The 27,487-nt window shown below is 42.3% G+C and overlaps 1 protein-coding gene across 1 annotated transcript in view; it reads left to right on the top strand.

Moving 5' to 3' along the window:
- col11a2 (collagen, type XI, alpha 2) overlaps positions 1–27,487 on the top strand; it is a 61,510-nt gene that overhangs the window by 31,581 nt on the left and 2,442 nt on the right. Inside the window, exons 12-60 of the mRNA XM_036555266.1 lie at positions 610–684; positions 1,581–1,667; positions 2,472–2,528; positions 2,918–2,971; positions 3,831–3,884; positions 4,298–4,351; positions 4,797–4,850; positions 5,531–5,584; positions 6,262–6,306; positions 6,690–6,743; positions 8,063–8,107; positions 8,554–8,607; positions 8,992–9,036; positions 9,528–9,581; positions 10,126–10,170; positions 10,911–10,964; positions 11,437–11,481; positions 12,327–12,380; positions 12,859–12,966; positions 13,534–13,587; positions 13,718–13,771; positions 14,188–14,232; positions 14,455–14,508; positions 14,869–14,913; positions 15,014–15,067; positions 15,266–15,319; positions 15,931–15,984; positions 16,327–16,524; positions 17,540–17,593; positions 17,772–17,879; positions 18,441–18,548; positions 18,915–18,968; positions 19,421–19,474; positions 20,126–20,233; positions 20,668–20,721; positions 21,190–21,243; positions 21,835–21,888; positions 22,137–22,190; positions 22,497–22,604; positions 22,757–22,810; positions 23,154–23,207; positions 24,501–24,554; positions 24,738–24,791; positions 25,140–25,247; positions 25,551–25,604; positions 25,993–26,154; positions 26,478–26,531; positions 26,830–26,865; positions 27,290–27,343. Of these exons, the coding sequence (XP_036411159.1) occupies positions 610–684; positions 1,581–1,667; positions 2,472–2,528; positions 2,918–2,971; positions 3,831–3,884; positions 4,298–4,351; positions 4,797–4,850; positions 5,531–5,584; positions 6,262–6,306; positions 6,690–6,743; positions 8,063–8,107; positions 8,554–8,607; positions 8,992–9,036; positions 9,528–9,581; positions 10,126–10,170; positions 10,911–10,964; positions 11,437–11,481; positions 12,327–12,380; positions 12,859–12,966; positions 13,534–13,587; positions 13,718–13,771; positions 14,188–14,232; positions 14,455–14,508; positions 14,869–14,913; positions 15,014–15,067; positions 15,266–15,319; positions 15,931–15,984; positions 16,327–16,524; positions 17,540–17,593; positions 17,772–17,879; positions 18,441–18,548; positions 18,915–18,968; positions 19,421–19,474; positions 20,126–20,233; positions 20,668–20,721; positions 21,190–21,243; positions 21,835–21,888; positions 22,137–22,190; positions 22,497–22,604; positions 22,757–22,810; positions 23,154–23,207; positions 24,501–24,554; positions 24,738–24,791; positions 25,140–25,247; positions 25,551–25,604; positions 25,993–26,154; positions 26,478–26,531; positions 26,830–26,865; positions 27,290–27,343 (3,198 nt within the window). The remainder of the gene's footprint in view (positions 1–609; positions 685–1,580; positions 1,668–2,471; positions 2,529–2,917; positions 2,972–3,830; positions 3,885–4,297; positions 4,352–4,796; positions 4,851–5,530; positions 5,585–6,261; positions 6,307–6,689; positions 6,744–8,062; positions 8,108–8,553; positions 8,608–8,991; positions 9,037–9,527; positions 9,582–10,125; positions 10,171–10,910; positions 10,965–11,436; positions 11,482–12,326; positions 12,381–12,858; positions 12,967–13,533; positions 13,588–13,717; positions 13,772–14,187; positions 14,233–14,454; positions 14,509–14,868; positions 14,914–15,013; positions 15,068–15,265; positions 15,320–15,930; positions 15,985–16,326; positions 16,525–17,539; positions 17,594–17,771; positions 17,880–18,440; positions 18,549–18,914; positions 18,969–19,420; positions 19,475–20,125; positions 20,234–20,667; positions 20,722–21,189; positions 21,244–21,834; positions 21,889–22,136; positions 22,191–22,496; positions 22,605–22,756; positions 22,811–23,153; positions 23,208–24,500; positions 24,555–24,737; positions 24,792–25,139; positions 25,248–25,550; positions 25,605–25,992; positions 26,155–26,477; positions 26,532–26,829; positions 26,866–27,289; positions 27,344–27,487) is intronic.

The raw sequence follows: 27,487 nt of genomic DNA, 5'->3' as shown, positions 1-27,487 counted from the left end.
TTGGTGCAGGCTATTTCTTTCTTATTTTTGTATGTGATGTGTGTGATAAGAATCTCCTGAGTTGCCAATATAAAATGTTTACGTTTTTGGACCATTGCGCCAAACCATTTTGTGTTATACGATCAGTTGCGTTTTGTAAAATGTAGCACAGTGTGTTTGTCATTGAACATACAGCTTCTCTTTGGTACTTATCCTCGGAAAAGTGTTGACATATATTTTGGAAGAGTGACTTGGGTGTAATGAGCATATGATTTTCTATCAGTTTTCACAGTTCTGTTTGGTATGTCTCCCACAATCTTTGGTGTCATAAAATCTAAGAAAGTAAAATTTTTTTTTTTCTTCTTTAAACATACACTATCCTTTAACACACACTTAGAACCTGAGATCTATTCTACAGCGTCAGGAAAAAAATGTCAAAAAGTATTTTTGAACTGCAATTTTGAAACTGAAATTGTCAGAAAATGGTGCTGTCTGATTGGTCGGCCTAATGCTCAGTACTGTCCAACCAGACACTCTCCATGGGTTTGATCTTTTTAGACAGTGAGTTCGCATGCTCATCGGTGGGCTGGTATATCTGTGGGGGATTCACTCTACCCTCTGTGATTTTAGGGACCCCCTGGTAGAGCCGGACTGCCTGGAGCTGACGGACTGCCTGGTCCCCCCGGAACCTCCGTCATGCTGCCCGTGAGTCACATCTCCTCCTCTTCCTCACTGTGAAACTGTTTCAGGCAGCGATGGGGCAGCCAGGCTTCATCTGCCCCACAGTGGGTGGAGCTATAGTGATCTCTCAGTCAGTGGCATTTTTTAACCAGTCAAAAGACATAGTTTGACTCAGAAAAAAATGGTAGGAATATTTCAAATCAGTTAGAAGGTCTGACTGTTTTTGGGTTCATGAATCTATGCTCTCATCGTTATTTTTAGACTTTCCCCCACCTCTCTGTCTCTGTCTCTCTCTCCCGCTCTACATATATGTTTGGGATGGTGCCTTTCTCTTACCACACCACATTTGACCTTCTATCCTCTCTCTCCGGTCTGATGGCAGTTTCTTTTGGATTTCTTTCTTGATGGTTTTTGCATGTTTATTTAGAAAGAAAAAAATGTGCTTCTTTAGAGGGCAAGTATGCATTCAAACATCCACTTTTCCAATAATTCTTTTTATGGAGAGAAGGACATAGGTTGTAATTGAGGCAACCAACCACAAGATGTCAGTATAACATCATAGTCAGCTGGGCAAAGAGTTGACCTGGTAGTTTACATGTCTGGCAAATGTCTCCTGCTGTTACCTGCTGGAAGGATGACCCAGATACTGAGATGTTTAATTTAGTTTATTCTGACAATCCACTCATTTTATTTCCCATCGCACATAACAAACTGCAGAGAAAGCAAAGTCAGCTCCAATAGCCGTTGGTTTCTGAAGCCCAGTTCCTGTAATTCATCTGAGAAAGCCTGTGCAAGCTGATATCCGTTGAATCTTGAGCCTTTGAAGGCTCAGTCGGTATTTCTGAATAAAGATGCAGGTGATAATAAACCATCTCACCCTCTCTCTGTGTCTCTCTCTCCCTCTCCCTGTTTCTCTGCAGTTCCGGTTTGGCAGCAGTGGGGGTGATAAGGGCCCCATTGTCTCAGCACAGGAAGCCCAGGCTCAAGCCATTCTCTCCCAGGCCCGGGTGAGTGACAGAGTGCCGAGCACTCTTACAGCACAGCAAACACAGACTGAGCTACTCCATCACACAGCACAGCAAACGTCAGGATAACACAGACTGAGCTACTCCGTCACACAGCACAGTGTCCATCAGGATAACACAGACTGAGCTACTCCATCACACAGCACAGCAAACGTCAGGATAACACAGACTGAGCTACTCCGTCACACAGCACAGTGTCCATCAGGATAACACAGACTGAGCTACTCCATCACACAGCACATTGTCCATCAGGATAACACAGACTGAGCTACTCTATCACACAGCACAGTGTCCATCAGGATAACACAGACTGAGCTACTCCATCACACAGCACATTGTCCATCAGGATAACACAGACTGAGCTACTCTATCACACAGCACAGTGTCCATCAGGATAACACAGCCTGGGCTGCTCTTTTACACAGTACAGCATCAGTCAGGATAGTATAACCTGAATTGCTCTCTCACACAGCACAGCAACATGGAACTTGGTCATACAGTTCAAACACTGTGGAACTGCAAACAAAAATAATTCAACATAAATGTAGCCATATTGTACAGTATCATTGACCAGCAGCATAAAATAACTGCACATACACTACAACTCCATGGAAGTATACAATAAAAACAATAAGCATGATCATGCAGTACAAGCTATGCAAAGGCATAAAATAACTTAGCAACTTGGTATTGTAGAATGAAAAGAGTAGAGAAAAAGAATGATCATGATGAATCATTTTGCTCAAAATGCAGTCTTTCACTAATTAGTGTCTGTTCTGCCACTAGTTGGCACTGAAAGGCCCTCCCGGACCAATGGGGTACACTGGCCGACCTGGACCTTTGGTGAGTGTCCTGTACACATAGGTGAAACGCTTGCTAACTGTGATGAAATTAGACATTCTATATCTGCATAAATATATATATATATCCTACAGAATGCAGCATTATAATTATACCAGCTGAGGAGCAACAGTCAGAGGTTATTGCTGAAGCTGAACAACTGTAATTATCCACGTGCACAAATTAACCAACATATATAAAAGTAGTTCACTCTGTATGGTTTCATGTGTAAGTTACCATGAGTTTTAAAAAAGCCTGAGTCAGGGTGAAGTGGAATTGCAGATGCCAAGCGGGGGAGACCTGGGCTGAAACTCAGCGCTGTGTGCTCACCAGCAGAATCATTCGTTGCCGTTTTACTGTGATGGTTTCATCACGACTGTCGTCGTTTTCAGGGAACACCTGGAAGTCCTGGCTTGAAAGGTGAAAGTGGCGACCCCGGCCCTCAGGTAATTGCCTCTTGCCCTTGCATCCTAACATAAACATGAACATAAACCTACATAAAACGTATATAAAACCCATTGAAACAACGTGGTTTTGGGGATATTGTGCTAGAGGAGGTCTTTAAGGCATTTAAATCACTGAATCTGTTTGGGGAGAGCAGGAGGGAAACTGTGGTATCCTGGCCAACTTAAAAAGAAAAGTATGAATGTTGAGAACAAGCTCTCAAAAACCTACTTTGGTGAATAAACAAATACATAAACAAATGCTATGAAATATTAAATGATTACATTCTAATTAAAATGTATGAAATAAATGTTATATTGAATCGATGATAATTTGGAAATGTGAAATTCTGAATGCTGAAATAACGACTGTAATAGATTGAGGCAGCACACATCATTATGCCATGTAATTATTATGCCTGTTTCTCATTATTTGAGTTAATTCTGATTTAAACATACACAATTCAAGCAAAGGAGTTTTACAGAGATAATGCTTTCAGGAATTTTGCAAAGTTTCTTTATTCATTGATATATTAATTTGTCTGTTATTTATTTAAAAAGAAGACAGACAAATTTAATTACGCAGTTAATTACCGATGGATTTTCTACATTTGTGACACATATTAAAGTGCAAAATTCCATTTATTTTCTTCAATTTACTGTAAGTACTAATTTTCTTCTGTGCTGTTTTAGCAATGCTCAGTAATAAATAAGATGCATGTATAAGATGCAATTTAGGTGCAATAAATAAGATGCATAGCCATACCATGATAAATGTCTTAGTGGAGATGGTAGTTTGTTCTTGCTCTTTGGTGTTGTACTAGACCTGCACATAATGACCGAGCTCCTGCTTTAAACACAGGGCCCCCGAGGACCACAGGGACTGGCTGGTCCCCCAGGCAAAGCAGGTCGACGGGTGAGTAGATATTCCCCTCTGTCCAGGTCCCTTTTGGACCGGTACCGCCAATGTGAGGACCTGTGTCTCAGCCCGGGTGACTCACAGGGTCAGGCCTTATCTAATGATCCTGGTGGTGTGGAGAGGTGTGACGTACAAACACACTCCCAGGGCAGGACACCATTCTTTCACATGGCCATTACCCACGATGCATTGCTTTTAATGCTGAATGCTGAGCACCACACTGTGGAAGCCATAGCCAAGTCTCAGTTTTGGCTTCACAAAGGATTTAACCCCCAAATCTTCCACAGTTGTCAGGGTGAACCTTCTGAACATTAACCTTCTCCTTCTCTCTTCCCCCCGTCTTTTCTCTCCCTCCTCTTTTTGTCTCTTTCTCTTTCTCTCTCTTTCTTTCTGTCTTTCTCTCTTCACAGGGTCGAGCTGGTGCTGACGGTGCTCGAGGCATGCCCGGGGAGACAGGTCCTAAGGTAACTCTCTAACCCTGCACTCCATAGTGATATATCTCTGTCTCTCTGCAGTTCTTTATATTGTTTTTGTCCTTCCATATCTGTGCCATTGAATCAGAAACTCTTAAATATTTTACCTGCTCATGTGAATGATCAACAGTGTATCACAGTATTCACAGATTTTTATGGGTCAAAATAGTAAATGGACCCATTTTCAGTGGGCGTTGCTTACGTGGACTCTGATTAAATGTTACGCTTGGCAGGGTTTCTACATTTCTCTCTGTTCCTTCTGTGAATTTATTTTTGTTGTTGTTGTTGTTGTTTTTTCATACATGTGTTTGTTTGTCTGTGACTTTTGGTTATATTTGTGAATCTGCCCTATTAGCATCTTTAGCGCTTGGCCAGTCTCTGCTAATAACAGCTTTTCTGTCTCCCCCCCCGCCTCCTCTGTCTCTGTTTTTTGTAGGGTGATCGTGGCTTTGATGGGCTGCCTGGTTTACCCGGTGACAAGGGACACAGGGTCAGTGAAAAACTAAGAAAACAAAACAAAAAAAGCAAAAATCCAAGAAACTGAAATCCAGAAAAATATTTTGAGAAATGCATGGTCTTTTTTAGCACGGAGGCGAATAGAGTGTGCTTCTGCTGAGGTCTCTGAACAGTCAAGGTCTCTTGACTATTTCTGTCTGTCAGCAAAGTACAACACTGTAAACAACTCGGTGAATAGCACCAGTCGCTTCCTATCAAATCCAGCTGAGAACAGGAGGAAAACTGATGCTGGGGACGGGATGTGATTTAGCGGTTGGGGCGCTGGCCTGTGGACCGGAGGGTTGTGGGGTCAAATGCCGTGTGGGTCGCTTGTGTTTTACCCTCAAGCAAGACGATATACCTCAAAGCGCCGCAAGTTGAATTCCAGGGCTGAGTTCAACACACAGCGTGGCACAAAATGTTTCACAGAAGGCATGGTGGGAGATGTAGTGTGGAGCAAGAGATTTCACAGTATGTTTGATTAGCTTTGGACTCCACCTCCCATCAGCCCTTGTGCCAAATGTTCTGGGCAACTTTGCCAGTTGAATGTGCCCCAGCTGTTTATCTGGGTCACAGAATGTACAAGCTGTAAAAATTTGTAAGCGGTTTATGTTGCCCTGGATATGAGTGAAGCTAATACTTTAAACTCACAAGCTTCTCTTTGGCCTGTTTCAGGGAGAAGCTGGAGGACTTGGACCCCCAGGACCTCCTGGAGAGGATGGAGAGAGGGTACGAGCAACAGGAAGGAGTCGGGACAATGCTGGCAGTTATGCTGGCAGTCATGGCGTTGTATCCATGCCTTGTCAGCATATCAGTCCGTCAGTAAACCACTGTGGTGTGGAAGAGCAGACCAGCCCACTGCTTTCTGGGATAGTGGAATCCATTCTCTTTACAGGCATCAACAAGTCAGTTAGAATTATGCAAAGTAAAGATCTTTGCCCCCCCAGCTAGCTCATTCTTTGTTCTTTGACTAATCACAGTCAATAGCAGATGCACACCCAGGAGAGTGATGATATTCACATTTACAATTACCTGTAGTCATTTGGCAGATAATCTTTTCTAGAGCAACCCACAAAAAGTGCATTCAATAGGTCAGCCTATTCCCTGCACAGACACTAAAACATCTGTGTCATCTTTGAAATGTGGTGCCATTGGGGTAAACATAGCGGCAATAACATTAAGGTCATACAACCTCAAACTACTACCATGCAACATTAAGATTAGGCCATGCAACCTTAAACACCACAGATAGAATTAATGAAGGAATTTACTTAGAATTTCTCTAGATCTTCAGAGTCGCTTCATTTTTTTACTACAAACTTTTAGAGAGACACAGAGTTGTTCTTGAGTCAGCCAGCTGGTCTGTTGGTGAATAAAGTGGTCCGCTGATGTTTGTGTCTTTGCAGGGAGACGATGGTGAGGTCGGACCCCGGGGACTGCCAGGTGAACCTGTGAGTGTTTCTCTGTCTGTCTCTCCTCTTCTTTCTCTGTGTCTGCACTCTGTCTCTTTGTCTGTCTGTCTGAGATGTGTACCTCTCACTCTGTCTGAAATATTATTTGTACAGCATGTAGGTTTTCTTTGTCTCAATACTTCTACGTGCCTCTGAGTGTGTCGGCACCTTTTAAGACCTTTGATTGATCAGCGATGCATTTCTTTCTATCTTGTCAAGAACTCTTATTTTGGTTTTGTAATCTTTTTGTGCTTCTTCGTTGTCAGGATAGTTTGTGTTACTGTTGTGAACTTTTATCATCGGTCTGATTGATTAGTAATGCCTCTCTCTCTGTCTTGTGTCTCTCTATTTTTGCTTGGTCTGTGTCCTGCATTTGGTTGTAGGGACCCCGCGGTTTGTTGGGACCTAAAGGACCTCCTGGAATTCCTGGACCACCCGTGAGTACCCGGCTTTGTTCTGTTTCACCCTACTGGACATTCTTACTCACTACACACCAAATGCCACTATCAGTCTGTACTCCACAATAAGGCCTCCATGGCCTGAGGCCTTGAACACCTTTTGAACCCAGTTCACATGGGAACTGAGATCCAGGTGAGGCCAAGTGTTCTTGGCAATTTCCTGCAATAAGTCATGCAGACAGACTCATTTCCTCAGCCAATCACAGCAGTTCATTGAGACAAAGATATTTCCTTGACCAATGACAGTAGAGCCCTGTTGTACAGTCATGGAAAGAGGTGGACATCCAGACAAAAACTCTTAAATACATTATATATCATAAACTTATATAAAAATAGGAGCTAATAAAGGATTGCCATTTTAAGAAAATGTCTGATTTTAATGTTCTACCAAAAAATGATGACAACACCAGAAATGTAGAGCTTGTTGACCCACAATTAAGAGATGACAAGCACTGCAGTCATAAAGTCACTGTACTGATAATGGCCACCTGCACAGTGTCTTTTTTCCAAACGATACAAAGTCATTAAATAAAAATATTAAAAATGTGATGTATCGGTGATAAACACATTTTTGGAGTAACTGCATCCTCCTTATTCTGAAGGCCATGCATTTCTACATGAAGATAATTAGAATATAAAATCATTAAGAATTGAATTGTACAGCTGTTGAATCCTTTACACTCACACACCTTTTCTCTTTTCTGTGGTTTTCATTATTATGACCACATAATATTCAACAATACTCATTGCAGAAGGATGCTGAGCAGGAGGAGATAATCATGGTCAGGGAGTGTCCAAGGTGTTTCTGGTTTTTGTTTGTGTTGTACCGTTTGAACTCTTGATAACAAAACTGGATTAATTACTAACACTAAATTAATCCAGGTGATCATGTGTTCAATGCACTCGGCATTTCACCAAATGCACACAGTCACCTGCATTCATTTAGCATCAGAATTAATCCAATCATGTGGGCGAAGGTCCGGATGGAACAGAAACCAGACCCATCTCCAGTGCCCTGGGACCAGCCTTGCCCTCATCTAGAGATTTGGCTCTAATTTAGCTTCCTGGGCCACAGGCAGAGAACAACTGGTCTAAAGTGATCTCACCCCTCATGTAACAGGCTGCAGATAGGCTCAAAATTGAAGCTATAGGTAGACATATTTTAAAAAGAGGCTAGTTCCAGATATTGTCACTTTAAGATGGATATTGTTACAGTAGTGGAGGCATTGTAAGGATCCACTTGGATTTTCCAGTGATTGATCCATTAATCTGTCTTTTTTTCCCATTCTGTCTTTCAGGGTGTTCGAGGAAATGACGGGCCTCACGGTCCTAAAGGAAACCTGGTTAGTTGCACTTTGCAATACCATCAATGACTGTGTTGGTGTGTTGTTGTGACAAGGAGCAGGGAGAATTCATGTACAGAGGTGACTCAGGATACAAAAGGATTTATTTAAAGAAAATAACATTTACTTTACCAGAGTCTTGAGAGAATCAAGAAAGGCTTGTTACAAGAGTTCGCACACACTAAGCATGGCAACTCCAGTCTGAAATACATGAACAGAGGGCAGGGATTAAATAACTGAAAACACAGGTGAATCCAGCAACTAATTAACACAGTTGAAAGACATTAACTAAACGAGACATATAGCACAGGAAGTTATGAGGACATCTGGTGGCCATCCTGGGAAGCAGCAACCATATCCCTGACAGTTGTTCTAGTTGGCTAACAGCAGTCATGTGCTAGGGTAGCTACCAGCCTTCACCCCTCTTTCCTCTCTCTGCTTCCCAGGGTCCTCAAGGAGAGCCAGGACCCCCCGGACAGCAAGGTGCACCCGGAACTCAGGTGAGAAGGCTGTCAGCTTTAGCGGCATGTTTGTTGCACACTTTTGCGAGGGGAAAACTGTATGAAACTGTACGAAAACCCCAAATGTTTCCCCTAAAAAGCAGGCAAGTCTGTCAACCCTTCAGTGAAACAGTACTCTTGAACTAGCATCATCTTTATGACATCCAAACATTATTTAATATTCTTCAATGTAAGTATGGGGCAATACATCAAGAAGATTACTTATGTGATATGTTATATCAAGTATGCAACACATTCAGAAAAATATTGTGGTTGGTATAGAAATTTGGGAATGATAATAGCACAGGATTTTTATGATTATGACTGTAGAGAAATGCATGTCTATAAACTGCGGTGCACTGTAAGTTGTGTTTCTTGCTTTAGGGAATGGCAGGACCACAGGGACCAATTGGACCTCCAGGGGAGAAGGTAGGATATTAAAGTTGTTGATTAGGTATCAGGAGGGATTATCTTGCTGTAATAATATTAATAACAATATGTCTTTAATCATATATGAATATGAATATGATTTAATATTTAGTTTTAGTTTGATTTTGTTTATTTAGACTTCGTATTGTGTTATCCTATTCAGTATTATGTTGATTTTCAGAAAAGGGGAATATTTTTCTTTATATGGCTTAAATGGTCAGTTTATATAAGATGGATACATATTAGTGGATTAAATCATGTCTGTGACATTACAGTATGTAAAAAAATGTTTTATTTTCTTGTTATTATTGTTATTGTTCATTGGCTGCAAACTGAACCTATAGAAGTGTAAGTGTCCCAAACTGTGAGTGACAGACTCAGTCAGTGGCTGAGCAGCTCCTGTAATAACCACAGTTTACCACTAGAGGGCGAGAGAGGCCTGCAAAGACATTACAGTCCATGTGAAATGTTCTAACTGTGCCGTTTGACAGGGGCCAACAGGAAAGCCGGGTCTGCCAGGGATGCCAGGAGCTGACGGCCCTCCCGTAAGTGCCCATCTCAAGAGGAGGGGCTTAAGATGGCAGATCATTCAGCTACTGACCCCTGAGCACTTTGATCTTAGATGTGTTGGTGGAAGAGAATCGATCAATATTAAACATGGTGTCCGGATCAGAAATAGAAATTCTGTGTTGTCCTTTTTGGGAAATTTGTTAGGCGAGCAGGTTTATGCATGGAATAACATCACAGCACAGTGTAGGCGGCAGTGCAACAGGTAACACCTGCCGACAGACTCCAACAGCCTAAAAAGTATAAAGAAAAACAGATAAGTATATATCAAATGAAATATGCAACAGGCATTGAATACAAAGCTAGCTGTATGCCATTTTGCTATTTTCTCACTGCTGATGCATGGCCTGGTTAGCCCATGTGCTCTCTGGCTCCCCCTAGTGTGGCTCCATGAAGTAACATACATCTGTATTGTATTTAATATTATATTACTACAATATGCATATGATACGTAGAAATACAAAATATTGGTTGTTTTTTCCACAGAAAAATATCTCTGCTCACCCATGCCTTGATTTTTAGGGTCACCCTGGAAAGGAGGGTCCTGCTGGAACCAAGGGAAATCAGGTGGGTCACTGTCCCATCACCCCAAAATAAACAAACTTCCCAACATGCTGTCCCTAGTATCCAGGCCCACACCAGTGCCGTTCACCTTTAAATCTTACTTAATGACTGTAGAGGACAAAAAAGAGCGATATGTCTGAAAAGAGATACATGTGTGAAAACCTAACTGCAAATTTTCTATGAATGGTGCTAATTTACACCCTGTATTTCTCATTTTGTGGTGACTAGAAATAACTTTTTTGGACAAAATGGTTCCACCGTTGCTTTAACACAGTGGCACTTACACAATGACGTGGCTACCAATTTTTACAAGAAAATTTTAGAGTGAGACTTCAGATCGGAGCTACCGTGCTGTCATTCACTGCTTCATATGAACCAATCAAAAACCTTTCCTCTCCATAACAAAACAATTCGATTGGCTCAAAGAGTCATTGATAGTACATGACCACTCCATGAAGAGCTACAGTCAGCTCCTGATAACTGCTTGTGCTTGATGCTGATGTGGTGTTGTGCACTTAACCACAGTGTGCACATAAGTGGAGTCAGTGAAGTCAATGGGCCTAAAGCAGGACCAGCAGCATATGGTGCTATAAAGAGAGTCATGCAGCTACCTGATATGCAGTTATAAGGAGTTTATTATGAGCTCTGGGAGGTCAGGTGTTTTAGGCACTTTTCTCACACTTTCTGTGGCTGTTTAAACGTGGAGTTTTGACGCTCTGTCCCACTCTGCTTCTTCCACACAGGGTCCCAGCGGTCCTCAGGGTACTATTGGCTATCCCGGGCCTCGTGGGGTCAAGGTAAGGTTCACGTCACTCCATTTATCCGATTTCTGAATTACATGAGCACGCGTGCCCATTGCCGCTGCATTCTGTTAGCATGTTAGCGTGTGTGGCAAACTGTGTGTCCAAAGGGTTTACCCCCCCCCCCCCCCCACCAACACACTCTTTTATTTTGGAAGTGTAAATGAAATTGAAATGGATGGTATTACCGCTTAGCAGTTCTGTTTGTGACAGTGTCCTGGTGACACTAAAAGGCCCCTCAATAACAGCACAGAGGAGGGTCCTTAAAATCCGTAATGGATACAAACCGGTGATATTTTTTCCTTAGTTATTTATAAATTATTAGTCTGCATCTACTGTATTAGATTAGGATAACTTACCTCACACATTGAGTATGTATGTGTGTAGTATCATTATTCAGTAAGCAATTACTAAATTGTAATCTGAATTAATTAGTTAATTAGTCCTAATGAATGTTTGTGACTTCCAGGGAGCTCAAGGTATTCGTGGCCTGAAGGGACACAAGGGAGAGAAGGTAAGCCTCATTCACACCGTCAGCGTGATTGACAGCCGGAGTAAAGCAGAATGAAGTGACAGCTGAGTGTTCCAGGTTTACACCTGCGGGTGGTCTCCTAAAATCAAACGTCCAATCATGTTGGCGTATCTTGCAGAATTGTGTTTGACAGCTTGCAATGGTCTGCAAATGGATTCATAATTAAAAATGCTTCGCAGCTCTGAAGCTGAAAGTGTTCATGGCAAAATTCAGCCATCAAAGAGTGCCGAATACTCTACCTGCAGTTACAAGTTTTAGCCACCAGGGGTTATGCCCTATACATCAGGCACATGAATGTGTTAAGTTCTGTGAACTTAAACAGAGAGATTTTTGAAGAATAAAGATATCTTATTCGAACCTCCCTTCAGACAATAATCAAAATCAATATAGATCAGCTGCTGCTGTAGACCTCATTCGATGTACCATCAATTTTCTTAAATGTCATTTAATCATCTAATCATTATCATTTATGCTTAAAAGTACAAATTTGCTTTACTTAGTATATATAATCACACACGACTTGTTCTCTATTTGTTTTCCCAATACTTTAACATCAGAAACAATTTGTAATTTAGTTTTGTTCAAATTTATTCCATTACATAGATTTGCTCTAGGCATATTTTTTTAAATGTAACATTCTCTTAGATCTTAAATTATTTGTAGCATGTAACAATATTTTTGTAATGATCATTTTTGTTCTGATCTCTGTGATAATACTGTTAATGATGTCATTTTTTATTCTGATCTCCATGATAATAATGTTGATGATGTCATTGTTTTCATGATGATCTTTGTGATATTTCTGTTGATGTTGTCATTTTATTCAGGGTGAAGATGGATTCCCTGGGATCAAGGGTGATTTTGGCGTGAAGGGAGAGAGAGTAAGACCAACTGTTTTGATTGATTAAACAGAATAATGGAAATAACAAATTAGCAATTAACTTATGTATACCCATTTATAAGATAATATTTTTGCCATTTTTTGTGGCCAAGAGATTTTGCTCTTGCATTTGCTGCCATTGAGATGTTGTTATTGATTATTAATCAGTGAATATGGATCAACACTGATTGCTTTTGCTCAGTGATTCAAACACTTTGTTATTGATTATGGATCAGTACTGATTGCTTTTGGTCAGTGATTGAGATACTGTGTTATTGATTGTGGATCAGTGCTGACTGTTTTTGCTCAGTGATTGAGATGCTGTGTTATTGATTATGGATCAGTGCTGACTGTTTTTGCTCAGTGATTGAGATGCTGTGTTATTATGGATCAGCACTGATAGTTTTTGCTCTGTGATTGAGATGCTGTGTTACTGATTATTGATCAGTGCTGATATTTTTTGTGCTGTTTTCCCTCAGGGAGAGAGTGGAGTGCCCGGGCCGCGGGGAGAGGACGGTCCCGAGGGCCCCAAGGGTCGCGTTGGGCCCCCTGGCGAGCTTGGACCCATCGGCCTGGTCGGAGAGAAGGTGGGGTCTGTGTGTAGATGGGGTAGAGGTGCAGGTGTTTATGGTGGGGTCTCTGTGTTTTGTGGATGTCTCAGAATCTGTTTTGTCCATACTGTATATAACAACATTGCTTGCTTCAGGGGATGACGACTGTTCAAGTCCCACCCCTGCATGAAGTTTGATGTGGTGTAATGATATGATGCTTTCTCATTCGTTTATGAGTGAGATCATATAATGGTGATACAAAGTTAACATTGCTCTTGCTTCTTATTACATCTTAGTATAATGCACATGTGTAGCTCTCAATGATAATCGTTATCACTGTATGTAAGATAAAGCAATTACTGTTGTTTACTTATACTGTTTCTCAGCTTGTTAGTAAATTTGAGTGTTACTGGCTGTTTTGTCTGCGTATGTTCCTATTGCTCCTATAACGTTTATGTAATATATATTGCAATTTTAGCCTTGTCAGTCACTCCAAACGAATGCATGATGAATTCATTGGTAGTAATAACAAGCATGATTATAATAATAACAGTAAAGTGAAAATTGGACTGGATCATGACTGAAGGAGTTCTGTGATTTCAGGGAAAACTGGGTGTTCCTGGCCTGCCTGGATATCCTGGAAGACAAGGCCCCAAGGTACAGTGTTAATACTCTGTCCCTTCCTTATGTGGGCAGCAACCACGCCCCTATAGAAGAACATAATTTTCATGGACCAATGAGTGGATGAGAATCCGGACTGATCCGTGATGTCATCGTCTTTTCCCAGGGTTCCCTCGGTTTCCCAGGATTCCCTGGTGCGAACGGCGAGAAGGGAGCGAGGGTAAGGCCGCCGCCCACTCAGTGGTGTAGACGAATCAAAATTTAATTGGGCAGTGGCTCCACTGGGAGCATGAGTACAGCCTTAACAGTTGACGTTTACAGACTGGTCTAAAATCAACTGATCTTACAAACCAGAGGGTTGTAGGGTCAAATCACTGGTGGGACACTGCCTTTGTGTCCTTGAGTGAGATACTCAACCAAACTTGATAAAGGCCCAGCTGCACAAGTGGTGTGTAAGAAGTATAAGAACACGATTAGAATGGTCCAGTCAGCCCATCTCCTCTCATTAGTGTGCCTATAGTCTAGCATGTGTCTAGCACGGTGTCACCTGGGGTTTGAGCTGCTGAAACTGTATGATGCAATGTAAAGCTACAATGGTGCAATGTAATGATTTAATGATGTAACATGTTTTTCCAGGGCCTGATTGGAAAGGCCGGACCAAGAGGACAAAGAGGCCCAACGGTACTGTGCAATATCCTCCACAGTTTACTCACAATGGATGTAGAGGAGCACAGACAAGCCCGGACTGTAGAACAGCCTTTTACATCTACATTTATTCTCTGAATCACCAGTCATTTGAACTGCAGTATGGCAAATACACTGACACATAGACTGTGTTTATCATACTGAAATCACGATCCCTTGGCTGCAAATTAAAATGATGTTCCTGATGTTCTATTTCAGGGACCCAGGGGTCAGAGAGGGCCACGTGGGTCTACAGGAAAACCAGGAGCTAAGGTGAGACACCTAATATCAGTCGTCACAAAGGGGTGGAGGAGGTCATGGGAGAGTGAGCCCTATAATGGATGGATTTACCATGTGCTGTTAATCAGTGGTTCATAAGAACCAGTGAGCCATTGGTACTGCATGAAAGCCATGCCCTTTTTGGGGGTCAGGAAACCTCACTGTCCTTCCACTCATAGGCTATGAGAGTCAACAACAAGTAATGGATGCACCAGCCATAGAAATGGAATACTGCATATGTTTCAGGGAACATGAAGCTGTGGAAGAGAAAGTCAAACTGAAGGCCATTTTTATTTCTTGATGAAAGTAAAGATGATACTGGATATTTGGTCATCTCCTTCTCTTGATTTTCAGGGTACCTCAGGTAGTGACGGCCCCCCAGGTCCTCCAGGCGAGAGGGTGAGTGAATGGATCAATCGCTTATCTCATTTTTTTCATTCAGACTGTTTTTCATAAATTAACAGTTGTTAACCCCGTTTTAATCTTCCATTCCTTTCAGGGACTGCCTGGACCTCAAGGAGCAAATGGCTTCCCTGGACCAAAGGGGCCTCCTGTAAGAAAAAATATATATTACACTTATGGTTTAAATTTTTTGTATTGGAGATTATCCATCACAGAGGTGTCAAAGACTAGATATTGGATAAGAAAGTGTGTCTGAATTATAAAACTTTATTGGAATGATTCATTTCATCAGTCTTGTTGCTTTGATGTGTAAACCATCTTTATTGTTTCTGATCTTTTTTTCTGTCAGGGACCTCCAGGAAAAGATGGACTGCCCGGACACCCAGGACAGAGGGGAGAAGTTGTGAGTGTCATGTTCAGTCAATTAATCAATCTTTACTTAATTTAGCATTCTTAACAAAGCAGTTATCCTAGAATACGTAAATGTGGTAGAAACAATTCAAGTGATAGCAGACATAACATGAAGTAGGGAAAGAGGAGCAGTTGTATGAGTTGTTCTAAGCATTATCTCTACCAATACCTGCTTCAGATGACCCCAAGGCTTTGCACCATCCAGGTTTTGTTAATTTGTGGTCTTGAATCCAGGGCCAAGAGTCTCAGCTAGTGTAGCTATGGCTTCTTCAAGTCTTTTCATTAAAAATCTGCAAACTAATTGTCCATAATGATGTATTTGTTAGCTATTTGTTTGATTTCTCATTTATAGTTTCAGGATGGTACATTAAACTGTCAGCATAGATTACCAATCAGTTTTGTTGTTTTTGTTTGATATGATATTTTTGGTAATAAAACTTAAACTTAAAACTAGTTGAACTGTTCTGTATGGTGAGGTTTTGAAATGCTACACACTCTAAACTAAGTACTATATGAAGCAGTTTTATTGTATTGTTAAGAGATGGTGTGCCTCAGGGGTCAGTCCTAGTGCCTTTATTAATCTATTTTTTTTCTCTTTCTCAGGGTTTCCAAGGAAAAACTGGCCCACCTGGGCCTCCTGGAGTTGTTGGCCCTCAGGTGAAGTTCAGACAGAGATAGATTGGAATTCATAAACTTGTAAAATACTATCATTACCAACTAAAGATTAAACACGGTCTAAAAATGAGGTCTAAGGTCACCACACGTTGCCAGTGGTAGTCCTGTGGTCCTGTTCGTATTCCGAGTTTAGTTTCTTTGACAAGACCCTCAGGGTTGTCAGGTTGGACCTCGATGTGTCCTTGAGTTAAGATGTATAAGATCTGTGACACTGTGAGTCATACAAATATTATTCTTCACATTATCAGTAATGCAGTGGCCCCCTCCCTTTTCATTTTAAGACCTTATTAACACTTGTTTCTCCACCTTGCTTCCTCTGTGCAGGGTCCCTCAGGAGAGACCGGCCCCATGGGAGAGCGGGGACACCCCGGCCCCCCAGGGCCACCTGGTGAGCAGGGTCTCTCTGGGCCTTCAGGGAAAGAGGGAACCAAGGGCGACCCAGGTCCCCCGGGCCCCGGAGGAAAGGATGGGCCCCCAGGTCTGAGAGGTTTCCCTGGAGAGAGAGGCCTCCCAGGCACACCGGTAAGGGGACTAATCTGTTAGAAGAATCTGAGCACGCAGGACAGGGTTTGCCATGTGAATTCATGGACACTTCCACATCTCAGATGAAAAAATGAGATTAAAAAGCCCACTCTGTCCCTCTGGTTTCCGCTGGCACAGGGAATTTAAAACCTCTGTAGAACTGGGAAATACACAGAGAGGCAAAGAGAGGCAAAACTGAACCCACTGCCAGCTCCCAAATGGCAGTAATGTTGTGTTGCTTTAATCCTTTCATGCACATATTATCAAGAACGGGTTGAAACATGAATCTCTTGATGTTTTCTCTATGCCCCAAAGCAATTCCCCAACACAACGTTCTGAAGTGGAATTGATTTGCACAGATGTTATTATTATATTATCATTTCTATATTTAAGAGGAAAGACATATATGAAGCAATTATCTTCATCTGACTTTCTCACCTGGAGCCACAGGAAAACAGTAGCTGATATGCCCAAGTGTAGTGTGAGGCAAAATCAGCCGCTGTAAGTTAAGCAGGTAGAACCTCTAGGGTTTTTGTAAGCATCGATAATAGTCACTTCAATCATCTGAATGATCTGAATTGAACTCATGCTTACCTGTCCCTCTGGTGTCTGTGTCAGGTCCCATATTAATGTTAGGTCCAATATTAATGTGTATCTGTTATGTAACTGTGTGCTTTATGTCAGGGTTATGCTAACTCAGTTCCCTTCATTTGTCATGCAGTAAAGGATCCTTACTACAGGTCTGCTGCGAACTTATTTTCACTGCATTTGAATTTTTTGAAGATCAGGCAAAATCAGTCGCTCTAAGTGACGCGTATAGAAACCTCTCGGCTTTGTGTTAGCATCTGTAATAGTAACATCGCTTGACTAATCTACTATAAAGGCCAGGACTGACGCTATTTCCTCACTGTGTCTGTGTGTCTAATATGTATTGGTATTGATTGATAATTGATATGGTTTTACTTTAATGGAGGCAGATGCAGTGCAGTGACCTCTTCCTGTTTCTGCTTCACAGGGAGGTGGGGGACTGAAGGGAAGTGAGGGGCCAGCGGGGCCCCCCGGACCGGCCGTAAGTCCTTCTCCTTTGTGCTGCTCCTGTGCGCTGTCTGTGTGTTTGGGGCACCGTCTGTGACTGTCTTTCCATATGTCATCATATGTGTCTGTCCATATAAACCAGTCGCTCAAGTCGATATCTGTGAGTGGTGTATCTGCCGCCGGCTGAAACCTAAATCTCTGCGTGTGTCCAGGGCTCCCCGGGTGAGAGAGGACCTGCAGGCACCGCTGGCCCTATCGGACCCCCAGGAAGACCAGGCCCCCAGGGCCCCCCGGGACCAGCTGGCGAGAAGGGTGTTCCTGTGAGTTCCCGTTTCGTCAACTGTAGCTTCTGTAACAGTGTAGATCTGCGGCACAGGCCTTCGGATTCAACTGTGTGTCGTGTGTCATCTGCCTCTGTGCAACAGTGTGTGACGCACTGTGCTGTTTTTACATTACATCACATTACTGACATTTAGCAGATGCTCTTATCCAGAGCTGCTTACAGAGATTACAGTTTTATCCAATTGTACAGCTGGATATTTACTGAGGCAATTGTGAGTACCTTGCCCAAGAGTACAGCAGCAGTGCCCCAACAGGGAATCGAACCAGCAACTTTCGTTTACAAGCCCTGCTTCTTACCACTACACTGTTGCCCACTGCTGTTTTTCTTTTTGCATTCATATATTATATTATATTATATTATATTATATTATATTATATTATTTTATATTATATTATATTATATTATATTATATTATATTATATTATATTATATTATATTATATTTCATTGTATTTGATTTAGTGTATTCCCATTTTTAAAAAATGAATGCTTATTCTTTTTATCCTCTCCACCCCTCTCTCTTTGTCTCCATCTCTCAGGGTGAGAAAGGTCCGATTGGTCCCGCTGGACGTGATGGTGTTCAAGGCCCAGTTGGTCTTCCAGGCCCTGCTGGACCTCCAGGGGTACCAGGAGAGGACGGAGACAAGGTCAGTAACTGGATCAGCCTGGGCCAGGGATGCTTGTGCTGTGCCAAGATGTATAACTCTGTTAAACTACATATACGGTGTAATATACTGGGAGATATATATGGGGAGAGATATAGTTCTTGCACCCTAGGCTGGCTGGAGCTGTCATGGGTTATGGACTTGTTCATTTAGATTCATCATAGTGTTTTTGTTTTGGAGAGTTAAGAGTTTTATGCCAATCAGACAGTGTTTGGTAGAAGAGGGTAGCCCCATCTATCAAAATGCAGAAAGATGTTTTTTCCAAAGCCAACTGCAATGATGAAACACTGGTTGGTTGCTAATGATTTTTTTTTCCTCTGATTTCTTTCTCTGAACTCGTTACTGCAGGGTGAGGTTGGAGAACCGGGCCAGAAGGGATCCAAAGGAGAGAAAGGAGAGCATGTAAGTGATATCACCTTCATCCATTTCCACCTGTGATTCTGTCCTCATCCACAATTCTGCCTTCACCCCAGTTTCCCAGAGAGAGTCAGGCAGTGTAGATTTCTCCATTTCTCCAGTGTAGATTTCTGCTAAGTAAACCCCTATGGCTGCCCCGATGCTATGAATGTGAGTGAGTAAATCAACAGCAGTCAGTCTGAAATAGAAGAATTTAATACAATTTGATACAACTGTCACACTGTTTTTCAGTGTGACAGTTGTATCACGCATAGCAATGGCCTAAAAAGGTTTCGATCAGGAGCCCTCTGAACCTTTTAAGAGCTGGAGTGGATGTTCCCAATCCACAGCATTATGGATAATCATTCCTTTTCTGAATTAAGTGGTCTAGTGGTTAAGAGATCATTTCAGTTGGTATAGTTATGTGTTGGTGTAATGTGTTTTGTCGTTTTTTACAGGGTCCTCCTGGTCCACCAGGCCCAATGGGTCCAATTGGTCAACCTGGAGCTGCTGTAAGTGCATAACACTGTTATTAGCTATTTCTGTTAAAACTGTTAATATCACTAGTACTGTCAGGTTATAACAGAAATAAACTCTTGCAAAGCACATCACTTAATGCTGTGTAATGTCTGAATTTGCTATACCTTTTTGACATTCCTTGCAAGTCACATAACTATAGTTCTCTGAGTTAATGATACTAATTCAAACAGAAAAGAATGAAGAGTCATACAGTTACTCCAAAACAATACGTTTTTTTTTCTTCACTTATGTTCTGGCATATAATTGGCATTCTTGCCTTTGTCAGGGCTATTGCATACATAAAACAGGCAGCCATTTGTCAGGGTACATCAAGTGAAAATAAACCCAAGACTTAACACTCAATCAGTCAATTAATAATTCAGCCATAATCACCAATCAGTAATAATCACTGAAAAAGGCTGTGACTTTTTTTAAAGTTACACTTCTATTAAATTGGATTTCCCATTTAATTCCATTTTCTCATCCTTTTTCCACCTGTTTTGCTCCTCCCCATCTCTGCATTCCTCTTTATTTCTCTCCCTTTTTATTTCCCTACCTCTCTCTCTTACTTTCTCTCCATCTCTCACTCTCTCCACCTTCCTGCCCCTCCCCCTCTCCCTATTTCTCCCCCTCCCCTCTCTCAGGGAGCTGATGGAGAGACAGGAGCCAGGGGACAGCAGGGTCCTTTTGGGGCCAAGGGTGACGAGGGGTCCAGAGGATTCCCTGGGCCCCCAGGCCCCATTGGACTGCAGGTACTATCAAACTCCACAATTTACGATAATTTGGGTATTTTACCCTAAAAAGGCGTATACAGAGCAACCTCTCATCCAAACATGAGGTCCTTATTGAGTCTGTCTCTGTCCTAATAACTCTAAGAATGCAAGAGAAAGCAGAAACAGCTGATGTTCTGTCAGTTGTGATTTTGAGACTTGCCGAGTGTTACATAAGCTCAGCTCTAAAGAAGATTTAGCCCACAGTTACACTGTTATAACATTAGCTTGGTCATGCTGCTCTTTTGAATACTTTTTTGTATGGAAAACTCATCCCCACCCAGTCTCTATTTGCGTGTTACGTGTCACAAACTGTCTACGCTTTACTGTGTGCTCATCTGACAGCACGGTGTGTCTGCGTATGCACGCGTGTGAAAGACCACAGGTAACTGATCGATAATCATGTTGCCATGTAGGGATTGCCAGGCCCATCAGGAGAGAAGGGAGAGACGGGAGACGTTGGACCCATGGTGAGTGCTTTTATCAGGATCTAATCCAGATATACAGTCAACCCCCTGTAAGTGCATATTGGATAATTGCATACTCTGCTTTATTGCATAATGAGCAGATGGTCCCTTTTTCCTCCCACTCCTGCTCACGTCTGTTTGGTGCATAATGGCACAGCGGTCCCGAGCGTAATGCAGTTATCAGGGGATTCCTGGAGCACCTCTTTGCAGAACACTGAATAACACTAACTGTGTTCACAATAACAGTGCTGTGCATTGGGTAACATCCTCTCCCTTTTTTTTCTTTATTTCTCCCTCTGTCACTCACATTCTCTTCTCTCTCTGTTTTTCTCCATTTCTCTCATTCTCTCTTTCTCTCTCTATCCCTCATACTTTTTGTCTGCATCACATTATCTGTTTTTTTGTCTCTTTGTTTTTTTTTTTGCATTCTCTCTTCCTTGCTCTCTCTGTCTCACTCTTTTTTCCATCTAGGGCCCCCCTGGACCTCCAGGACCCCGTGGCCCCGCTGGCCCCAATGGTGCTGATGTGAGTATCAGTTTAATCCCTCAAACCAGCAGTTATTACAGCATTATTACAAGTGTTATTACAGCCCACACTGAGAGATGTACTGAATCACAGTGGCAAAATTTGCATGAAATCACAGCGTTATCTCAGCGTGTGATTACAGGGTGTTAATGTCAACAGTGTGAACGTGCTTCTTGCCTCAGGAGTGTACAGATGTGTAATACCATATCAACCTGGACTGACATTTTTTAGGCTGTTAGTTATTACGTGTTAATATAATAATATAACAGCACCAAATGGTTTATTTGTGTATTACATGTGTATAAACTCAGAACAATAAAAACTGAATTGCTACAATATTTATCAATTGGAAACAATTATAGCACTATACAGAATAAAAGCATTAGTTTTATTCACAGATTTACACGTACAGTACCCATTTGGCATCTTGGTACAAAAAAGGATGTTAGGCATTTCTCTCCACTCCATGAATTATACTGTAGAATAAAGCCTCACTAGTTCATGATGAATATGCTGGTCTATAAAGACATAACAAAAACAACTAATAATGAATTCTCAGTGGGATGATCAATTATTTTTCTTCTCCTTCAGGGACCTCAAGGTCCTCCTGGAGGATTGGGTAACCCTGGCAACGTTGGTGAGAAGGTAAGGTGGGGCAGAGGGATTTCAGGGGTCAAAACTTTGCTATACAGGGAATTTGTGCATGTGTGTGGGTTTGTGTAAGCATACTGTATATGTGATTGCCAGCCGTAGGTGTATGTTTGTATCTATGACACAATCTCAGTGCATGTATGAGAGTGTGTGACTACAGAAGCAGAACTGCTTAACTATATACTATACTATACTATGCTATACTATACTATACTATACTATAACTTTACCCGTGTTGACAGGGAGAGCCTGGTGAATCAGGACCACCTGGAATAACAGGAGAGCCAGGCAAAAAGGTGAGAAGTCAACGTTTTTCAACTCGTCCCTCATCGATAGAGGGACGAGTTGATGGTGGATTGAAAGCATCAGATTTTCACCATGAAAATGTGAAATGCACTTGAATAAATTGAAATAATTGGAAAAGATGTGCTATGGCATCTTTGACAGCCATGATGGGCCACTGATCTGGGTACAGTTTGCTGAGTCTAGATCAGTAGTCCTCAGCTGGGTCTTTTGACCATGAACAAAGCTAGCCTGAGAGTGGCTGTAACCATGCCTGTTGGTTGATGTTTTTGACTGACGGTTGTGTCGTCCAATGGCAGGGGCCCCGCGGAGAGCGTGGAGAAAAGGGAGAGGCGGGACAGCCAGGAGCCGCCGGGCCTGCAGGAGGGAGGGGCCCGCCCGGAGACGACGGCCCCAAAGGAAACCCTGTGAGTAGGCGCTGACCGCAGCACACATGCCGAGAGCAGGGCAAACCACCACATAATCACAGTGTCCAGTTTTTAGTCCCCATGTCTGAGTCACTTAACCCTCCTTCTCTCTCTTCTCTCTCTCTCTCTCTTTGTCTGTTATTCTTCTTCAGGGTCCCGTTGGTTTCCCTGGTGATCCTGGCCCACCTGGTGAAGTCGGTCCTAGAGTGAGTACTGAGAAAGTCTCTAGCACTTAATTAGGTTAGCGTAAAATGCACTGTGTGTGCTTATGAGGTGAGTTGTACCTGGCCGACCAGGTCACTGTGTTCTGACCCCTGAGAAGTAAATAAAAACCACAGCAGCAAGTGAAAGATGTTCTGTTTTTTCTGTGTTTTTAAGTGCTCAGATATGTTGTCCAATAAGGAACTGCATCTGTATTTTCTCAGTTTTTCAACCCACAGATAAAACTTTACATCCAACAATGAATCAATTCAGTACTCAGAGTACTTGAACATTTGTGTATGAAGCTGATTCACTTGCATTGACATTCTCCATTTGTCCTTTTTTCAGGGTCAAGATGGAGCGAAGGGAGAGAGAGGAGAGGACGGTGAACAAGGACAAGCAGTGAGTGATTCTCTCCTTCTTTATATCCTCTGGTTTCTGTCGCCCCATCATTCTCTCGGCCTTAACCCAAACATCTCTCCTCACGGTTACCATAGTTACCCATACCATACTTACTGCTCTCTTTTTCTTTCTCTGCATAGTATTTTATATAGTATTTTATGTACTTTGCAGACATGCTTACCTTTACCTTTACCTTTGATGTTCACGAAAATTCAGCAGCTGTAAAAGACAAACCAGCTAACTGCATCGGACTGTCAATAATACACTGAATATGCTTTTAGACTAATACTGTATTTATATTACAATGCTGAAGCAAATATAGATCTGTTGCTTAATTTAGGATCTATTGTGGCTATTTGTGTGGTTGACCACTGATGGAGCCGTTGATAATGTTGAACTTTCCTGGATAGGTGTACCTCCATATGAGTCTCCATAGAAATATGTGTGATAAATGTGTTTCTAGTGTCTTATGGACAAATTTGGATGTTACATAACCATATGCGAAATGGCATTGAAGTGAACCAAAACGCCCACCTGTTAAAGCAAACTAGTCACTTTTATTTCTTTTAAGCACATCTGGAGTCATAAAAAGAGGTTTCAGAAATTCATTTAAAAACTAATCTGATAGTGAACTTTTGATAGTGAATTTTGCTCAGTGGAGATTTTTCCCTCTGTCTGTGAATTTAGTTTAGCTGAGGCGAGGCCACAATAAAACCTCTGATATGACCCGTGTAAATGCTTGTTAGATACCCATCTAAATAGGTTTTAATTTAGATAGGGGTTATGTATACCTGGAGGGCCTTGAAGTTCTGTAGACATTATGCACTATAGGGTCTATAATAGGATCATGTTTCCCTTTACAGTCTATAATTGGGTGTCTATAGATATATTTTGAGAGGGATCTCTGTTGTAGTGTCTATATTTATAGTCTATACTGACGTACATTTCAGTGTTGGGTCAGTTCATTACCTCCTATTTAGCCACCATTACATTTCATTACAATACATTACTGGCAGTTAGCAGACGCTCATATCATACATAGGGTACAGTTTTTTAATGTTATCCATTTATACAGCTGGATATTTACTGAGGCAATTCTGGGTTAAGTACCTAAGTACCTTGCACAAGGGTACAGCAGCAGTACCCCAGCATGGAGCTAAACCAGCAACCTTTCCTTTACAAGCCCTGTTCCTTACCGTTGTGCTACACTGCTGCAGAGCATTGTATTAGGTCTTCATCACTGGTGTGACTGCGGTGTTTTCATCTCTCTTTATCTCTCCTGCTCTCTGTCAGGGCTCCCCTGGACCTACTGGAGAGAACGGGCCTCCCGGTCCCCCCGGAAAGAGGGTAAGATCACTCAGGGGTTTTGGACAGAACCTATATTGCTTTGATGCTATACATGTTGGTGAATACAAGCCTGCAAGATCACTAGATGCAGAAAGTTGTTGAATAGTTCTGGAAATTGCCAAGCTTTTTATGTGGAAAAACTTTTTATGTGGAAAAACAAGTCTTTTCACTTGTTTCATATAGGGTCCTCCTGGAACTAGAGGGCCAGAGGGTCGCCAAGGAGAGAAGGGCACCAAGGTAAGGGGTCAGAGGTCAGAGGTTAGAAGGTTGCAGGTCCTGGCCTCTGCCATACCTCACTCAATAAGAACCATTTCTGCCAAGACTAAATGAGTGCCATATTTTTATGGTCAGTTTTACATCACAGTGTTCCACTTTTGTTAATTCATTGTATCGACAGCTTTGAATTAGCATGACATATACAGTATATTACAATACTGAAGATTTAAAGGACATTAAATTGTTTAAATAACATTTATTCAAGTGTATCGAAAAATACAAAAACATGACCAAAGTTTAGTGGAAGCAGAGGATAATTATTTCACTTATTATCATCATAAACCCCCTCTTTCCATCCCTCTTACCCAGGGAGACCCAGGTGCCAATGGGCCCCCAGGAAAGACAGGCCCTGTAGGGCCACAAGGTCCCCCCGGCAAGCCAGGAACCGAGGGCTTGAGAGGACTCCCTGGATCAGTGGTGAGATACACAGACCCGCCCATTGCACTGCGCGCTCTGCAGTGAAACTGATCTGCCCGTTACACTTTTGACCGTGAATCCACATACTTTACACATTGTACAGTCATTGGGGTTTACTTTACTCTAGTATGTTCAACGATAAACTACTAAAAACTCTTCATCTTCGAAAGCCGTAAAATCTCTCTTCATTGGTTATGGAGTTTCCACTGCAGTGTCCACTTTCCCAGAGCTGTGGATTATTATTAAATTAATCATCGACTCATAGTGGATGTCTCTCTCACTCTCTCTCTCTCTCCCCCTCAGGGTGAGCAAGGTGCCCCAGGTCCTGCCGGGCAGAAGGGTCCACCTGGACCCTTGGTAAGAGAAACAATAATATTTACGAGCAATGATAAAGCACTTTTCCCTAAGTTCAACACCATGAAACATGCTGTGTGATACAACTGAGGTCAAAGGTCATGTATGTAAATCAGGTGAATCTGTTTGTCCTGCAGTAACATTGTGCAAATGGACACGCTTGGCACAGCAGTCACTGCCACACTCTCTTTTCAGCTTTAATTAGTGTCTACAATTACACAGTTTATCCAAAGTACAATTTAGGGACACCCACAATACCCCTAAGTTTATAAGTAACGCCATTTGAGGAACCAATCCAGTAGTGGGTAGATTAGATTAGATTAGATTAGGGGGTAATTACAGAAAATCATCATACAGTAATCTTTATTGCCCCACCTGCTCTCTTTTTTAGGGTCCCCCTGGGTTGCCTGGACTGCGTGGTGATCCCGGGGCGAAGGGGGAGAAGGGTCACCCAGGTTTGATCGGTCTGATCGGGCCCCCGGGCGAGCAGGGTGAGAAGGGTGACAGGGGTCTGCCTGGGCCACAGGGATCCTCCGGACCCAAGGGAGAGACTGTAAGCGCAACCTCACATCTATCCGCAATAAAATTAATGATAATAATTATTCAAATAATATTAATGGATTGCATTGGCACTGAGACTTTCATGGATCTCAGAGCACTTCGCAGTGTGGTTTGGAAGGGGTGGGTGACTCACCTCAACAACACCTGTGTAGCTCCTGTAGGTGAATCTCTGCAGCCATTTAGCACCAGAGCATTGTGGGAATTTTCAGCTAATTTATCTGGAATTTAGCTAATTATGAAGCTAAGGCTAGCTAGGTTATATGCAGTGTAAACTGAGCTTTGCCATGACTATAACTCCCCTATCTTCTTTTTTAGGGTATGTCTGGAGGCACTGGGCCCTTGGGCCCTGCTGGACCCCCCGGTCTTCCCGTAAGTGACCCCCATAATCACCCCCCCCAACATCACCCCCTTCTCTTTTTCCCCCACCTCTCTGACTGTAGTGACATCATACTATATAATCCTCCACGTCTGCCTATCAGAACTGGCTTTAAAACGGCCTTACGCCGTAATCACTGCACAGTCAACACTGACATAATTCATTGTGATTAATGCAGTTAAGTGCTGTGTATATCCCCACCTGCGTGTTCCCTGCTGTGAGTAAGATGTAATGATATCCTCTCCCTCCTAATGTAATCTTCTCTAACCATGTTCTGACTGTCTTTCACAGGGTCCTCCTGGTATTAAAGGAGCTAAGGGTGCTACAGTGAGTATTCCCCTCCTCTCTGTAGTGTCTCTAGTGTTTCTCTGCATTTTTCATCTGTTAGCAGTCTTGTTGATAGTCCGAATTGTTGCAGGTATGAGGGTTACATTTTAATAGCACCTTCGCAGCATCTTCAATAATCCTGTCTCCCTTTGGAACCATGGTGAATTTAGATGTTGATTGCCAGACACTACTATTTTACAATGCAGTATTTATGATGAAGGTAATCTAGTAAAGTAAATTACTCTGTAACTCCTTAGTTTTATGAGACCCTCTGTTGGGTGTGTGTAGTGGGATGAGTACTCTGTGTTGGATGTATGTTGTGTGATGAATACTCTGTGTTGGATGTATGTACTGTGATTAGTACTCTGTGTTGGATGTATTTGATGTAAGAGGTTGTAATTTTGATTTTTCCCCTGTGTTTCAGGGTGGAGCCGGTCCCAAAGGTGAGAAGGGTGTACAGGGACCCCCCGGACCTCCAGTGAGTACCCTCCCTCCGTCGAGCGATATCCACTTAAAATCTCCCCCCTCGAGCCCGGGTCCCTCTCCTCTGTCCCACTGTCTGTGTCACTCTGTGTTCCACTCTAGAGTTTGCACTAAAACTAGCATTGTACATATGCATGTA

This window comes from Megalops cyprinoides, chromosome 21 (genome assembly GCF_013368585.1).
Source record: "Megalops cyprinoides isolate fMegCyp1 chromosome 21, fMegCyp1.pri, whole genome shotgun sequence".
Lineage (NCBI taxonomy): Eukaryota > Metazoa > Chordata > Actinopteri > Elopiformes > Megalopidae > Megalops > Megalops cyprinoides.
The sequence above is the reverse complement of the archived record's forward strand: the minus strand, read 5'-3'. Positions and strand labels throughout refer to the sequence as shown.